This window comes from Lepidochelys kempii, chromosome 2 (assembly GCF_965140285.1).
Source record: "Lepidochelys kempii isolate rLepKem1 chromosome 2, rLepKem1.hap1, whole genome shotgun sequence".
Taxonomy (NCBI): domain Eukaryota; kingdom Metazoa; phylum Chordata; order Testudines; family Cheloniidae; genus Lepidochelys; species Lepidochelys kempii.
The window spans coordinates 47187194-47204501 of record NC_136381.1 but is presented as its reverse complement, the minus strand read 5'-3'; the positions used below and the strand labels follow the sequence as shown (position 1 = coordinate 47204501).

The window sequence follows — 17308 nt, the reverse complement described above, 5'->3', positions numbered from 1 at the left end:
GGCACCCATCTTACTGAAACCTGTCATTTTGTGACAATGGCAGCACAGTCCAGTGACACTGAAGACTAGATTATTTTTGCTTACTTGCATGCACACTTTTCTGACAATTTGGATTCCACATTTAGAACACCTAATCACTTGGTAACCCGATATCCTGTGATCCTCCTCACCCACCACAACAAAGAACAGAGCAACATTCCAGAGTAAGCACCCTATTTTCCCAAGAGATGTTACCTCATGTTGCAGAGTCTTCATGTTCAGATCAGGGTTGTTCTGTGATAGTGTCATAGCAGAAAATTCACTGAAATGAGGACACAGAGAAAGTGCTCTGGGCATTCCATAAAGCATTTCTCCTCCTTTCCTACCTACAAAACTAAAATGATATTTTTGTCTATATTTCAGTAATTAACATATTTATAAGGACTGTCTGTCTGGAAAAATAAAGTTCTCTGGTTTAGTGCTTGGGCAATTCCAACAACTTCTCACCTCCAGTTAATGGTCTCTGGAACTGCTCAAGGAGGCATAACAGGGTTTATGCATGTGAAACCCTGTGTGTACTGTTGCCAAGATTTTCAGAAGTGACTAGTGTACCATGTTTTGGTGTCAACTTGAAACACCTTAGCATGACTTGTTTTCAGAGTGTGGGTGCTATATGCTTTCTGAAAATCAGCCCCCTACATAGTATCTCAAGTTGGGCATGTGATTCTGGCAGATGAGGTGTCAGCTCATGCTGAAGGCCCTAGGTCTTACTGAACACAGACAAATGCATAGCTGGAAACCAGGGTGGCTCACCTGCATGTTAGCATTATTAAAATAGAGTTTATAAGTTTATTAACATATTAAGTTTATAAGAAGGGGTTTAGACTTGATGAAATGCTTATAGGATGCTTCATGTATTAATCTCACTTATATATCTATATCCTATGGTATAAGGTTATACTGAGTGTTTGCATAGTAAACCTCTAACTCATTGAACAGGAAAGAAACGTTAATTAGAAGGCCCACTGAAACCAAATGAGCCATTGTCCTTCGATATTTCACAAAGGTTTTGTGCCCCTCTCATCTTCGTGTGTGTGTGACCAGAAAGAACTATATCACTATGCTGCTTGGAATTTGGAGAGGGAAATATTTCTAAGCATAAGTAAGGGATCCCCAAGCTGCTTGGCTTGGGTGAGGTGTAGAGGACATAGAAAGCTTACATATTGCAACAGTTTCTATTATCTTTTGGAACCTAAGACTGTAACTCATTTGTTACCTGCTTTAACCTTATAAATAGCTCTTATTTCTCTTCCGTAATTAAAATAATCTTTGGTTATTTTATTATAGGATTGGCTACTACCGTCTTTGGTTTGAAACCTGGAGTAAGTGACTAGTCCTTTGGGACTGTGAGTAACCTTAATATTGTTGTGATTTTTGCTGTAAGGGACCATCTATCACAAAGCCAAGCTTGCCTGAGTGACAAGATAGACCGGAGTACCCAAGGGGACTGTCTGTGACTCCATGTTAAGGCTGTTATTGTGCCTGAGGAGTTCTGGCACTATGCTTGATGGTTGGTGAAATTAAAGTGTAAAACTCACAACCAGTTTGGGGTTTGTACCCTGCTTCTTAACAGGCCACTCTGGCACTCACAGTTATGAGCCACTCCAGACAGCTTGACACAGCATTGAAAAATTAAGGCACCCAAAATCACTATTCATCTGTGAGGATATTGATCAAAACCTAAATTTGGAGCTAAGTTACACAAACTTAAAAATTGCAAAGTGTTTAGCCTTCTGATTGTGAAACCACTATTAAAACAGGTTGGAAGCTTATTTACAGTCTTTTTTACTGGGCTCCCAGACTGTTGTTGTCACAGTCTCACTTTATAGCAATATGATCACCTGCATTAGACTTCAGATATGATAAATGTAATTAAGAATATATGTTTCATACTTTATTTAATGTGAGAAGTGGTTCTTACCTGAAAGTTCATAATGTCCTCGTGCTGGGGTTGAGCAAAACGGGGACATTTTTTCCATTAAGGCTGAATAGAATAGAAATTACTGATTTTGTCTCTTTCCAGACGTATTTGCCCCAAGTGGCTTTTTTAGTATGGACATGCTAAATACAGGAAGAAAGGGCAAGAGAATTATTGTGAATCCTGTTGTAAAATTGTCACTTGAGGCAGAGCCTTAATGGTGTTCATCACAGTAATTGCAAATTTGATATTTTCCCTTTTGTAAGGATGAAAAATACTTAACTGCACTCCAACAGTAAATTGTTATAGACAATGGTCTTAATGCAGTGTGCCAAAGTATTAAAACTTCTGATTCCATTTTAGAAAATTCCACGGAAAAAGGGTCAGAAAAGCCCGAGATTGGATCTGCGGAGTATTCTTTTGGTGCAGAAACTGAGCGAGGCAGCTGCTTTGCTGTCTTATGTAGTCCATCTGCAAGCCCTGTTGTAGGGGATATACCAGGAATGGGAGAAGTCAGAACTATAGTGACACCACTATGGTGCTTCTGGGCTGTGCTTCCACCTACAGCAGCACAATCTGATCTACTTATAATTTAGGTTGCTAACCTAGGACTGCCTGGAGTCTGTTCAACCCCTACAACAGTCCAGACCTGACATGTTCAAATGGGATTTCAAGGGACCATAACTGCCCCCATCTGCCTTTTGGCTTTGAGTTTTGTGCTGGAGCAGAAAATCTCTCTCTTAGGGTATGTCTACACTATGACATTAGGTCAAAATTTTAGAAGTTGATTTTAAGAAATCGATTTTATACGGTCAATTGCGTATGTCCACACTAAGCGCATTAAGTTGGCGGACTGTGTCCTCACTACTGTGGCTAGCATCGACTTACAGAGCGGTGCACTGTGGGTAGCTATCCCACAGTTCCCGCAGTCTCCGCCGCCCATTGGAATTCTGGGTTAAGCTTCCAATGCCTGATGGGGCAAAAACATTGTTGCGGGTGGTTTTGGGTACATGTCGTCAGTCGCACCTCCCTCTGTGAAAGCAACGGCAGACAATCATTTTGCACCTTTTTCCCTTGCGGATGCCATACTGCTTTCAGCAGATGGTGCAGTAGGACTGCTAACTGTCGTCATCCACCACTTCCGCTGCAACTCTGCTCTCCTGCTATTCTCTCAATAGTGAATTTCTCCATGTTGTCTGTCATGGGCTCCCAGGTACGTGTGTTCGTCCATGGGAAATGTGCATGGTGCTAACCGTCATCCTCCACCACTTCTGCTGCAACTCTGCTCTCCTGCTCTCATGAATCCACCTCACAGGTCCTCTCATCGTTCTCCATAAATATCTATTCTCGTGGCATCCGTCATCAGCCACTGCTTCCGCTGCAACTCTGCTCTCTTGCAGACACCATACCACGGCAAGCATGGACCCCGCTCAGATCACCGCAGCAGTTATGAGCATTGTCCTGCAGTATGTGCAGAAACAGAACCTGCAAAAGCAGGCGAGGAGGCAATGGCAGCGCGGTGACGAGAGTGATGAGGAAATAGACACCAATTGTTCTTAAAGTACAGGGGAATCTGGGAGGCAGTGACCATGAGTTGGTTGAGTTCAGGATCCTGACACAGGGAAGAAAGGTAAGCAGCAGGATACGGACCCTGGACTTCAGGAAAGCAGACTTCGACTCCCTCAGGGAACGGATGGGTAGGATCCCCTGGGGGACTAACATGAAGGGGAAAGGAGTCCAGGAGAGCTGGCTGTATTTCAAGGAATCCCTGTTGAGGTTACAGGGACAAACCATCCCGATGTGTCGAAAGAATAGTAAATATGGCAGGCGACCAGCTTGGCTTAACGGTGAAATCCTAGCGGATCTTAAACATAAAAAAGAAGCTTACAAGAAGTGGAAGGTTGGACGTATGACCAGGGAAGAGTATAAAAATATTGCTCGGGCATGTAGGAATGAAATCAGGAGGGCCAAATCACACCTGGAGCTGCAGCTAGCGAAAGATGTCAAGAGTAACAAGAAGGGTTTCTTCAGGTATGTTGGCAACAAGAAGAAAGCCAAGGAAAGTGTGGGCCCCTTAATGAATGAGGGAGGCAACCTAGTGACAGAGGATGTGGAAAAAGCTAATGTACTCAATGTTTTTTTTGCCTCTGTCTTCACGAACAAGGTCAGCTCCCAGACTGCTGCGCTGGGCATCACAACATGGGGAATAGATGGTCAGCCCTCTGTGGAGAAAGATGTGGTTAGAGACTATTTAGAAAAGCTGGACGTGCACAAGTCTATGGGGCCAGACGAGTTGCATCCAAGAGTGCTAAAAGAATTGGCGGCTGTGATTGCAGAGCCATTGGCCATTATCTTTGAAAACTCGTGGCGAACGGGGGAAGTCCCGGATGACTGGAAAAAGGCTAATGTAGTGCCAATCTTTAAAAAAGGGAAGAAGGAGGATCCTGGGAACTACAGGCCAGTCAGCCTCACCTCAGTCCCTGGAAAAATCATGGAGCAGGTCCTCAAAGAATCAATCCTGAAGCACTTACATGAGAGGAAAGTGATCAGGAACAGTCAGCATGGATTCACCAAGGGAAGGTCATGCCTGACTAATCTAATCGCCTTCTATGATGAGATTACTGGTTCTGTGGATGAAGGGAAAGCAGTGGATGTATTGTTTCTTGACTTTAGCAAAGCTTTTGACACGGTCTCCCACAGTATTCTTGTCAGCAATTTAAAGAAGTATGGGCTGGATGAATGCACTATAAGGTGGGTAGAAAGTTGGCTAGATTGTCAGGCTCAATGGGTAGTGATCAATGGCTCCATGTCTAGTTGGCAGCCGGTGTCAAGTGGAGTGCCCCAGGGGTAGGTCCTGGGGCCGGTTTTGTTCAATATCTTCATAAATGATCTGGAGGATGGTGTGGATTGCACTCTCAGCAAATTTGTAGATGATACTAAACTGGGAGGAGTGGTAGATACACTGGATGGCAGGGATAGGATACAGAGGGACCTAGACAAATTGGAGGATTGGGCCAAAAGAAATCTGATGAGGTTCAATAAGGATAAGTGCAGTGTCCTGCACTTAGGACGGAAGAACCCAATGCACAGCTACAGACTAGGGACTGAATGGCTAGGCAGCAGTTCTGCGGAAAAGGACCTAGGGGTGACAGTGGACGAGAAGCTGGATATGAGTCAGCAGTGTGCCCTTGTTGCCAAGAAGGCCAATGGCATTTTGGGATGTATAAGTAGGAGCATAGCGAGCAGATCGAGGGACGTGATCGTCCCCCTCTATTCGACATTGGTGAGGCCTCATCTGGAGTACTGGGTCCAGTTTTGGGCCCCACACTACAAGAAGGATGTGGATAAATTGGAGAGAGTCCAGCGAAGGGCAACAAAAATTATTAGGGGTCTGGAACACATGGCTTATGGGGAGAGGCTGAGGGAACTGGGATTGTTTAGTCTGCAGAAGAGAAGAATGAGGGGGGATTTGATAGCTGCTTTCAACTACCTGAGAGGTGGTTCCAGAGAGGATGGTTCTAGACTATTCTCAGTGGTAGAAGAGGACAGGACAAGGAGTAATGGTCTCAAGTTGCAGTGGGGGAGGTTTAGGTTGGATATTAGGAAAAACTTTTTCACTAGGAGGGTGGTGAAGCACTGGAATGCGTTACCTAGGGAGGTGGTGGAATCTCCTTCCTTAGAAGTTTTTAAGGTCAGGCTTGACAAAGCCCTGGCTGGGATGATTTAATTGGGGATTGGTCCTGCTTTGAGCAGGGGGTTGGACTAGATGACCTCCTGAGGTCCCTTCCGACCCTGATATTCTATGATTCTATACAGGCCCCGGCAATTTGGACATCCTGGTGGCAATGGGGCAGGCTCATGCCATGGTACACCGATTCTGGGCCCAGGAAACAAGCACAGACTGGTTGGAGTGCATAGTGTTGCAGGTCTGGAATGATTCCCAGTGGCTGCAAAACTTTCACATGCATAAGGGCACTTTCATGGAACTTTGTGGCTTGCTTTCCCCTGCCCTGAAGCGCAAGAATACCAAGATGAGAGCAGCCCTCACAGTTCACATGTGAGTGGCAATAGCCCTCTGGAAGCTTGCAATGCTGGAAAGCTACCGGTCAGTCGGGAATCAATTTGGTGTGGGCAAATCTACTGTGATCCAAGTAGCCAACGCAATTACTGACCTGCTGCTATCAAGGGTAGTGACTCTGGGAAATGTGCAGGTCATAGTGGATGGCTTTGCTGCAATGAGATTCCCTAACTGTGGGAGGGCGATAGACAGAACGCATATCCCTATCTTGGGACCGGACCACCTTGGCAGCCAGTACGTAAACCACAAGGGGTACTTTTCAATGGTTCTGCAAGCACTAGTGGATCACAAGGGACATTTCACTGACATCAGCGTGGGATGACAGGGAAAGGTACATGACGCTCGCATCTTCAGGATCTCTGGTCTGTTTGAACAGCTGCAGGAAGGGACTTTCTTCCCAGACCAGAAAATAACTGTTGGGGAGGTTGAAATGCCTATAGTTATCCCTGGGGACCCAGCCTACCCCTTAATGCCATGGCTCATGAAGCCGTACACAGGCAGCCTGGACAGTAGTCAGGAGCTGTTCAACTACAGGCTGAGCAAGTGCAGAATGGTGGTAGAATGTGCATTTGGAGGTTTAAAAGCGCGCTGGCGCAGTTTACTGACTCAGTTAGACCTCAGCGAAACCAATATTCCCACTGTTATTGCTGCTTGCTGTGTGCTGCACAATATCTGTGAGAGTAAGGGGGAGATGTTTATGGCGGGGTGGGAGGTTGAGACAAATCGCCTGGCTGCTGGTTACGCGCAGCCAGACACCAGGGCGGTTAGAAGAGCACAGGAGGGCGCGGTACGCATCAGAGAAGTTTTGAAAGCCAGTTTCATGACTGGCCAGGCTATGGTGTGACAGTTCTGTTTGTTTCTCCTCGATGAAAACCTGCCCCCTTGGTTCACTCTACTTCCCTGTATGCCAACCACCCTCCCCCCTTCAATCACTGCTTGCAGAGGCAATAAAGTCATTGTTGTTTCAAAATCATGCATTCTTTATTAATTCATCACACAAATAGGGGGATGGCTGCCAACATAGCCCGGGAGGGGTGGGGGAAGAGGGAAGCACCGGGTGGGGTGATGGATTAGGGGAGGAGGGAAGGACAAGGCCACACTGCTCTTCAAAACTTATTGAACGGCCAGCCTTCTGTTTCTTGGGCAGTCCTCTGGGTGGAGTGGTTGAGTGCCCGGAGGGGGGCCCCCCCATGTTCTCGGGCATCTGGGTGAGGAGGCTATGGAACTTGGGGAGGAGGAAAGGTGGTTACACAGGGGCTGCAGCGGCAGTCTGTGCTTTCCTGCAGGTCCACCAGATGCCGGAGCATATCAGTTTGATCCCCCAGTAGCCTCAGCATTGCATCCTGCCTCCTCTCATCACGCTGCTGCCACCTCTCCTCTTGCTCCCACAACCTCTCATCTTGCTCGTCCCTCCTGTCCTCGCGTTCATTTTCTGATTTCCTGGACTCTGACATTGTTTGCCTCCACGCATTCTGCTGAGCTCTTTCAGGGCGGGAGGACTGCAAGAGCTCAGAGAACATTTCATCGCAAGTGCGGTTTTTTCACCTCCTTATCTGCGTTAGCCTCTGGGACAGAGATGATAGGGGGAGTCTTGAAACATACAGCTGCAGGAGGGAAAAAAGGGAGACTAGTATTTAAAAAAGACACATTTTAGAGAACAATGGGTAGACTCTTTCAGGGTGAACCAAGCTGTTAACATTACATAGCACATGTGCTTTCGGTACAAGGTCGCATTTTGCCTCTTATATTGAGGGCCTGCCGGTTTGGTGTGAGAGATCACACACGCAGGGCCGGGCAACAGAATTCGACTTGCAGACAGCCATGGTAAGCCACAGTCTTTCGGCTTCTTCAACCTTCATCACATGTGGGAATGGTTTCAAACAGCAGCGCCCTCCTTTCCCATACCAAGCACCCGTTGGGTTCATCATTTAAAAGAAGGGGCTGTGGTTTTCGGGTTAACGTGCAGCACAAACGCAACTAACCCCCCATCCCCCCAATTCTCTGGGATGATCACTTCACCCCTCCTCCCACCGTGTGACTAGTATCAGGGAAGATCCCTGGCAGCCAAATGCAAACAGCTCAGCGTGAACAGGGCCCCCCCACCACCACGTGGCTAAAAGCGGGGATGATTTCTTTTCAGCCACAGGCAAACAGCCGAGCAGAAATGGCCACCTCTGAATGTCCCCTTAATAATGTCCCTGGAGGATTTCCATTCCATTCCCAGACATGTTAACAGACTTTTCCAGTAGCTGTATTGGCCGCGAATGCAACCCAAGTCTTCAGGGCAAATCAATCATTAAACATGCTTGCTTTTAAACCATGTATTATATTTACAAAGGTACACTCAACAGAGGTTCCTTCTCCGGCTTCATGGTCCGGGAGCCCGCCTTGGGAGGGTATTGGCTCCAGGGTGATAAACAGTTCCTGACTGTCAGGGAGAATGGTTTCTCCACTTGCCTGTTGTGTGCTATCCTCCTCATCATCATCATCTTCCTCGTCCCCAAAATCTTCATCCCTGTTGCGTGAAACTCCCCCTGGACAGGGGTATGGTAGTGGCACACCCTAGAATTGCATGCAGCTCATCATAGAAGCGGCATGTCTGGGGCTCTGACCCGGAGCAGCCGTTTGCCTCTTTGGTTTTTTGGTAGGCTTGCCTGAGCTCCTTAATTTTCATGTGGCACTGCTCTGGGTCCCTGTTATAGTCTCTATCTATCATGCCCTTGGAGATTTTTTCAAATATATTGGCATTTCATCTTTTGGAACGGAGTTCTGATAGCAGGGATTCATCTCCCCATACACCAATCAGATCCCATACCTCCCGTTCGGTCCATTCGATTCTGGGACTGCATGGTCACCTCTGCTGATGAGCTTGCCATGCTGGCCAAACAGAAAATGAAATTCAAAAGTTCCCATTGCTTTTCCTGTCTACCTCACCAGTGCATCTGAGTTGAGAGTGCTGTCCATAGCGATCACAATGGAGCACTCTGGGATAGCTTCCGGAGTCCAATACTATCAAATTGTGTCCACAAATTCGACCTAGTGATGTTGATTTCAGTGCTAATCCCCTTCTCAGGGAGGAGTACAGAAATAGATTTTAAGAGCCCTTTAAGTCGACAAAAATGGCTTCGTCATGTAGACGGGTGCAGGGTTAAATTGATCTTACGCTGCTAAATTTGACTTAAACTCGTAGTGTAGACCAGACTTAGTTTGTCTACCACTTACTTGGACTCTGATATTGCAAAGTTGTATTCTGACTGGGTAGTTTTACCTTTTTTAGACAATATCAGAGCTGTGCATAAACAATAAGTACCAATCCATTTTTTACCACATAATATGAAAAAATATCAAACTCACCAGCAGAATAAGCACTGCACAATTGCTTGTTGTAATGATAGGATATGATATACTAAACCAGAAGGTGGGAAAGGTAGTTGTTCCTGTAAAAAGGTGGGAAAGGTCTGTTAGGGGGCTTATTCCTTCACCCACTTCCTTCCCTGGTCCTTCTCGCATGAACAGAGAGCAACAATACCCAAAGTCCAAAGGTGCAAACAATTCGATGTTTATTGGGGTGAACTTCCAGCAAGCATGATTCCAGTTTCCTTCCTTAGTATCCTCCTTCCCAGCTCTGACACCACAAAGCCTTACACCTGTGTCCCTGTTCCCATTCCTGCCCTTAGCCAAACATGATTCCAACTTCCTTACTCCCATTCCCTGTTCCCATTTCCCCCTTTAGCAAAACATGATTCCAATTTTCTTACCCCCATTCCCTGTTCCCATCTCCCCCTTTGCAGTTTGGAATGTGAGGATGTGACCGTTCGCTTCCCAGCTTATGGCTGCCTCTGCTGCTTAGCCAAAGGCCTTAGCCTAAGAACAGGGCCTCAGACTGTCACAGTAAGAGAAGGCCCTTACACCAGCAGACAGTGATCTTGATTCTTTCTTTTATACCTCTATCACTAGCCAAGTGATAAGAATACACCTAAATTCTTAGAGTACAGGCCTTTGCAGACAGGCCTGAATATCTATATCCTAACACTCCACCCCTTTTTTTTTCTTTTTCTTTTGGGATCCTCCTGCCCAGGTATCCCTGGAAAAGCATAGGACATATGGCGACACATTTCCTGATAGGGCCAGGCATCAAGGTGGAAGGTGTCGATATTCCATTTGTCCCACTGCCCCTTGTGTAGTATAGTGCCCTGCACCTTCTCTCATACGGGCATACCACACCTATTCCAATTAGTGTTCCAGACTTCCCATTAGAGTGGGCCTGAGAAGGTTGGGTCCGGGTTGTCTAGTACACTGCAGGGTTTGGAGGGCTTATTACATTCCTAATAGGTTATCTCCCTATGCAACGTAACACAAGTACAGTTAACAATACAAAATCCACAGCAACACCGAGTCCTGACCACTGCAGTATGGTCCAACATCCGAGACACCCCCAAAATACTGCCTCTCCTCCTTCGATGGGGTCACGACCTTGTGTCCAGTTGCTGGCAGTTGCAACAAGCTGCTCCTTCAAGTTTTGTATGCTTTTGTCCATATCACAAGTCCATTGAATGTTCACAGAGAAATGGGATATTGTCCAAACCAGCTTGACCACTTGGTATGGAATCAGGCAGTAAGCCCTGGCTTATTCACAGCAATAAGATTCACAGATCCATTTGTGCACCAAAGTCCATATAGCAGCATGTAGATGGGTATAGTTTGGTTATGGGCTGGTGTAATTGTGCCCCCAGTAATATGTACATTCCCAGCAAAACACCTTATACACAGTACACCCAATTGTCCACCCCTTGCATAGGCCATTGATCCCACTCCTCTATAGTCATAAGAGAGGGGCACATCCAAACATCTTCTATTAATTTACACTATTTTACACACACCCCCATTGATTTCCAGTGAGCTCCTCCCCTTTTCATTATTTCCATAGGGCTTGTGGGGGCCACCTTAGTTGCCATTCCATTTCCAGGTACCACGGTAGCTATTACACAGGTGCTGGCCTCCTAGTTGAGAATTTGCATTCCCATACACATCTTCCCCCCCACAAGGCCAGCCTTTGGAAGCCATCCCCCACCCACATCATGAGGTTTTCTGTTCATTAAAACACAACAATGCTAGCAACAAGACAAACACCACAGACAAACAACACAAAACATAGATCCATGGTATTCTGGGTTATTTTTCCCGCTGGCGCCAGCTTGCTTGTAGAGTGTCTGAAAAACAAAAGAAACAATTTCCTTCCCCATGGTGGGGACAGATTATTGCTTAATAATAACACCACTTTCTTTTACAAATGTCCTTGCTACTTGCAGGAAAAACAGAAGAATTACCTCCAGACTGTCCTTATTTTGTTCTATAGTCAGGCTAGTGAATTACCTCACTCACTGGTCATTTATGAAATTCATGAGATGGTGTACCTCAGTTTCCCCTCTTGTACAACAGACCAAGTTTGCAATAGTTTCTCTGCTGTACCAAGCTTTAAGTTTATTCTCGGGTAATAGCTGAGACACAGCTTCAGATTTTAGCACTGTACACACACACACACACACACCCCTTAAGGTTAACCTGTCCCCCTTATTTTCAGGCTTGACTTGTTTTTTTTCACCTCCCTTTCCTGAAGGGCCATAATCTGAGTCTTCTAGTAGCTTGTTTGTTGACCAGATGTATTTGTTATTTGCAGCTCCTTTGTGCCCATCAGCTAGGTAATTTGCATTTACACACAGAGGCTTACTAGCTTGCTTTTGGATCCAAAGCTGTTAGCAGCTCAGACACTGTCTTAAAAGGGAAGCATTTTACTTCCACCAGAGTTCTGATTACTTTCCACTTTCATCTCCTGCTCCAAAACACAGCGATCTGAAAAAGAAAGCACAACCTATTGTGGCTCCTTTTGGAGCCCTATTAGGATTTTAATGAAGTACCATGTTTTATTTGCATTTCTTTTACTCCTTTTCCAATATACACTGCACATGTCCTGGGAAAATGCAAATTCCTTCCATATAGTTTAACCTCCATAACATCATATTAGCCAAATTAATTTTACACAAGGTATAACTGCCTCCCCCATGCCTACAGAGTTTTCATGCAGAACCCACCAAAGCAACAATCTGATCCCCCAGAGCCATCCCAAGGCTCAGTGTTCCCATCATTCCTCCCCTTTTCCTTTTCTTTTACCTGTGCACACATACACACAAAATTCTGTTTTGCCTAACATCCCTTGCACTGTAATTACTCTTTTTACATAACTGTACCCCGATTACACTTCCATCTTGTATAACCAGGGGCAGCCAAGTTAAGTTCCAAAAGAAACCTCTTCCATCCTTTAGTGATTTTGATTACATTACCCAATAGTCAAATAATTTTGCTCAGATTCTCTCTCTACCTGCTGCCTGCAGCAGTCCCTTATAGACCATTTCTGTGGGAAAAGGGCCCATTTTCCCTCAGAATAGCTATAAAGGCTTCTGTGGACAGAAGCGTAGTGGTGATAGTAGCCACTCTACCTGACCCCCTTGGATAATTTAATAACCAAGCTTCCATCCAATGTGACTGCACAGAGTTGCACATACAGTTACATGTATATAACTGGGTTTTATCATTAAACAAAAACTTCCTTCTTGACATCTCACATAAGTATCCAAAGTACCTTCCATTAAAACTTCAGAAAAACAAAAGAGTGTGGAAAGGCAGGTTGCACTTTGAAACTTTTATTTTATTTTTTTTTCCTCCACTCCCCCAGGACCAAGTCTCAGATCCAGGGTATGTCTACACTACGAAATTAGGTTGAATTTATAGAAGTCGGTTTTTTTGAAATCGGTTTTATATATTCGAGTGTGTGTGTCCCCACAGAAAATGCTCTAAGTGCATTAAGTGCATTAACTCGGCGGAGCGCTTCCACAGTACCGAGGCAAGCGTCGACTTCTGGAGCGTTGCACTGTGGGTAGCTATCCCACAGTTCCCGCAGTCTCCGCTGCCCATTGGAATTCTGGGTTGATATCCCAATGCCTGATGGGGCTAAAACATTGTCGCGGGTGGTTCTGGGTACATATCGTCAGGACCCCGTTCCCACCCTCCCTCCCCCCGTGAAAGCAAGGGCAGACAATCATTTCGCGCCTTTTTTGTCTGCTGCTAGCCAAAGATGTAAAGGATAGATGGAGTGGGTCAGAACAAGAAATAGACCAGATTTGTTTTGGACTCATTTTCCTCCTCCCCTGTCTAGATCACACTGCAGTCAGTCACAGAGAAGGCGCAGCGAGGTTAATCTAGCCATGTATCAATCAGAGGCCAGGCTAACCTCCTTGTTCCAATAACAACGATAACTTTGGTTCACCATTTCTTATTGGAACCCTCCGTGCAGTCCTGCCTGAAATACTCCTTGATGTACAGGCACACCCTTTGTTGATTTTAGCTCCCTGAAGCCAACCCTGTAAGCCGTGTCGTCAGTCGCCCCTCCCTCCGTCAGAGCAACGGCAGACAATTGTTCCGCGCCTTTTTTCTGTGCGGACGCCATACCAAGGCAAGCATGGAGGCCGCTGAGCTCATTTTGGCAATTAGGAGCACATCAACCACCACACGCATTATCCAGCAGTATATGCAGCACCAGAACATGGCAACGCGATACCGGGCGAGGAGGCGACGTCAGCGCGGTCCCGTGAGTGATCAGGACATGGACACAGATTTCTCTGAAAGCATGGGCCCTGCCAATGCATGCATCATGGTGCTAATGGGGCAGGTTCATGCTGTGGAACGCCAATTCTGGGCTTGGGAAACAAGCACAGACTGGTGGGACCGCATAGTGTTGCGGGTCTGGGACGATTCCCAGTGGCTGCAAAACTTTCGCATGCGTAAGGGCACTTTCATGGAACTTTGTGACTTGCTTTCCCCTGCCCTGAAGTGCATGAATACCAGGATGAGAGCAGCCCTCACAGTTGAGAAGCGAGTGGCGATAGCCCTGTGGAAGCTTGCAATGCCAGACAGCTACCGGTCAGTTGGGAATCAATTTGGAGTGGGCAAATCTACTGTGGGGGCTGCTGTGATGCAAGTAGCTCACGCAATCAAAGATCTGCTGATATCAAGGGTAGTGACCCTGGGAAATGTGCAGGTCATAGTGGATGGCTTTGCTGCAATGGGATTCCCTAACTGTGGTGGGGCTATAGACGGAACCCATATCCCTATCTTGGCACCAGAGCACCAAGCCGGCGAGTACATAAACCGCAAGGGGTACTTTTCGATAGTGCTGCAAGCTCTTGTGGATCACAAGGGACATTTCACCAACATCAACGTGGGATGGCCGGGAAAGGTGCATGACGCTCGCATCTTCAGGAACTCTGGTCTGTTTCAAAAGCTGCAGGAAGGGACTTTCTTCCCAGACCAGAAAATAACTGTTGGGGATGTTGAAATGCCTATATGTATCCTTGGGGACCCAGCCTACCCCTTAATGCCATGGCTCATGAAGCCGTACACAGGCAGCCTGGACAGTGGTCAGGAGCTGTTCAACTACAGGCTGAGCAAGTGCAGAATGGTGGTAGAATGTGCATTTGGACGTTTAAAGGCGCGCTGGCGCAGTTTACTGACTCGCTTAGACCTCAGCGAAACCAATATTCCCACTGTTATTACTGCTTGCTGTGTGCTGCACAATATCTGTGAGAGTAAGGGGGAGACGTTTATGGCGGGGTGGGAGATTGAGGCAAATCGCCTGGCTGCTGGTTACGCGCAGCCAGACACCAGGGCGGTTAGAAGAGCTCAGGAGGGCGCGGTACGCATCAGAGAAGCTTTGAAAACCAGTTTCATGACTGGCCAGGCTACAGTGTGAAAGTTCTGTTTGTTTCTCCTTGATGAAACCCCCCGCCCCTTGGTTCACTCTACTTCCCTGTAAGCTAACCACCCTCCCCTCCTCCCTTTAATCACCGCTTGCAGAGGCAATAAAGTCATTGCTACTTCACAGTCATGCATTCGTTATTCATTCATCACACAAATAGGGAGATGACTACCAAGGTATCCCAGGAGGGGTGGTGGAGGAGGGAAGGAAAATGCTACACAGCACTTTAAGCACAGCACTTTAAAAGTTTACAACTTTAAAATTTATTGAATGACAGCCTTCTTTTTTTTGGGCAATCCTCTGTGGTGGAGTGGCTGGTTGGCCGGAGGCCCCCCCACCGCGTTCTTGGGCGTCTGGGTGTGGAGGCTATGGAACTTGGGGAGGAGGGCGGTTGGTTACAGAGGGGCAGCAGTGGCAGTCTGTGCTCCAGCTGCCTTTGCTGCAGCTCAACCATACACTGGAGCATTCTGGTTTGGTCCTGCAGCAGCCTCAGTATTGAATCCTGCCTCCTCTCATCACGCTGCCGCCACATTTGAGCTTCAGCCCTGTCTTCAGCCCGCCACTTACTCTCTTCAGCCCGCCACTTACTCTCTTCAGCCCTCCACCTCTCCTCCCGGTCATTTTGTGCTTTCCTGCACTCTGACATTATTTGCCTCCACGCATTCGTCTGTGCTCTGTCAGTGTGGGAGGACAGCATTAGCTCGGAGAACATTTCATCTCGAGTGCGTTTTTTTTTCTTTCTAAGCTTCACTAGCCTCTGGGAAGGAGAAGATCCTGTGATCATAGAAACACATCCAGCTGGTGGAGAAAAAAAAAGGGACAGCGGTATTTAAAAAGACACATTTTATAAAACAGTCGCTACACTCTTTCAGGGTAAACCTTGCTGTTAACATTACATACATAGCACATGTGCTTTCGTTACAAGGTCGCATTTTGCCTCCTCCCACCGCGTGACTACCCCCTCAACCTTCCCCCCTCCCTGTGGCTAACAGCGGGGAACATTTCTGTTCAGCCACAGGCAAACAGCCCAGCAGGAATGGGCTATACTGAGTGTCCCTGAAGAAAAGCACCCTATTTCAACCAGGTGACCATGAATTATATCTCACTCTCCTGAGGATAACACAGAGAGAGAAAGAACGGATTTTGGTTGAATGCCAGCAAACATACACTGCAATGCTTTGTTCTACAGTGATTCCCGAGTATGTGTTACTGGCCTGGAGTGATAAAGTGTCCTACCATGAAGGACGAAATAAGGCTGCCCTCCCCAGAAACCTTTTGCAAAGGCTTTAGGAGTACATCTAGGAGAACCGCAAATGCCAGGGCAAAGTAATCCTTTCACATGCTTGCTTTTAAACCATGTATAGCATTTTAAAAGGTACACTCACCAGAGGTCCCTTCTCCGCCTGCTGGGTCCAGGAGGCAGCCTTGGGTGGGTTCGGGGGGTACTGGCTCCAGGTCTAGGGTGAGAAACAGTTCCTGGCTGTCGGGAAAACCGGTTTCTCCGCTTGCTTGCTGTGAGCTATCTACAACCTCCTCCTCCTCATCATCTTCTTCGTCCCCAAAACCTGCTTCCGTATTGCCTCCATCTCCATTGAAGGAGTCAAACAACACGGCTGGGGTAGTGGTGGCTGAACCCCCTAAAATGGCATGCAGCTCATCATAGAAGCGGCATGTTTGGGGCTCTGACCCAGAGCGGCTGTTCGCCTCTCTGGTTTTCTGGTAGGCTTGCCTCAGCTCCTTCAGTTTCACGCGGCACTGCTTCGGGTCCCTGTTATGGCCTCTGTCCTTCATGCCCTGGGAGATTTTCACAAAGGTTTTGGCATTTCGAAAACTGGAACGGAGTTCTGATAGCACGGATTCCTCTCCCCAAACAGCGATCAGATCCCGTACCTCCCGTTCGGTCCATGCTGGAGCTCTTTTGCGATTCTGGGACTCCATCATGGTCACCTGTGCTGATGAGCTCTGCATGGTCACCTGCAGCTTGCCACACTGGCCAAACAGGAAATGAGATTCAAAAGTTCGCGGTTCTTTTCCTGTCTACCTGGCCAGTGCATCTGAGTTGAGAGTGCTGTCCAGAGCGGTCAGAATGGAGCACTCTGGGATAGCTCCCGGAGGCCAATACCATCGAATTGTGTCCACAGTACCCCAAATTCGAGCTGGGAATGTCGATTTAAGCGCTAATCCACTTGTCAGGGGTGGAGTAAGGAAATCGATTTTAAGAGCCCTTTAAGTCGAAATAAAGGGCTTCACTGTGTGGACGGGTGCAGGTTTAAATCGATTTAACGCTGCTAAATTCGACCTAAAGTCCTAGTGTAGACCAGGGCCCAGTCTCTAAAGGTGGTATATTAACTCTGCTTTTGACCTTAAACCCTTTTTTGCCAAATCATCTTTCACTACCCCTAACTAATTTACAACCCTTCAGCAGCCCTTGCTGAAGCAGCACCAAACTTGAAAGATTACTGGC

At 46.9% G+C, this 17308-nt stretch overlaps 1 protein-coding gene across 1 annotated transcript; it reads right to left on the bottom strand.

Moving 5' to 3' along the window:
• Positions 1–14882: 14882 nt before the first annotated feature.
• LOC140905873 (uncharacterized) lies at positions 14883–16910 on the bottom strand. Its single transcript, XM_073329367.2, has 2 exons — positions 16230–16910; positions 14883–15642 (listed from the first exon to the last, which is right to left on the bottom strand). Exons 1-2 carry the CDS (start codon positions 16810–16812, stop codon positions 15101–15103), a joined length of 1125 nt encoding a protein of 374 aa, XP_073185468.1. The 5' UTR covers positions 16813–16910; the 3' UTR covers positions 14883–15100.
• Positions 16911–17308: the final 398 nt, after the last annotated feature.

What these genes read in the sequence shown, in the direction of transcription:
- LOC140905873 (XM_073329367.2), bottom strand. Translation starts at nt 16,812, where the DNA reads ATGCAGAGCTCATCAGCACAGGTGACCATGATGGAGTCCCAGAATCGC. An exon ending in AGGCGGAGAAGGGACCTCTG is followed by an intron (nt 15,643 to 16,229) that starts GTGAGTGTACCT and finishes TTTCTCCACCAG; the next exon opens with CTGGATGTGTTTCTATGATC.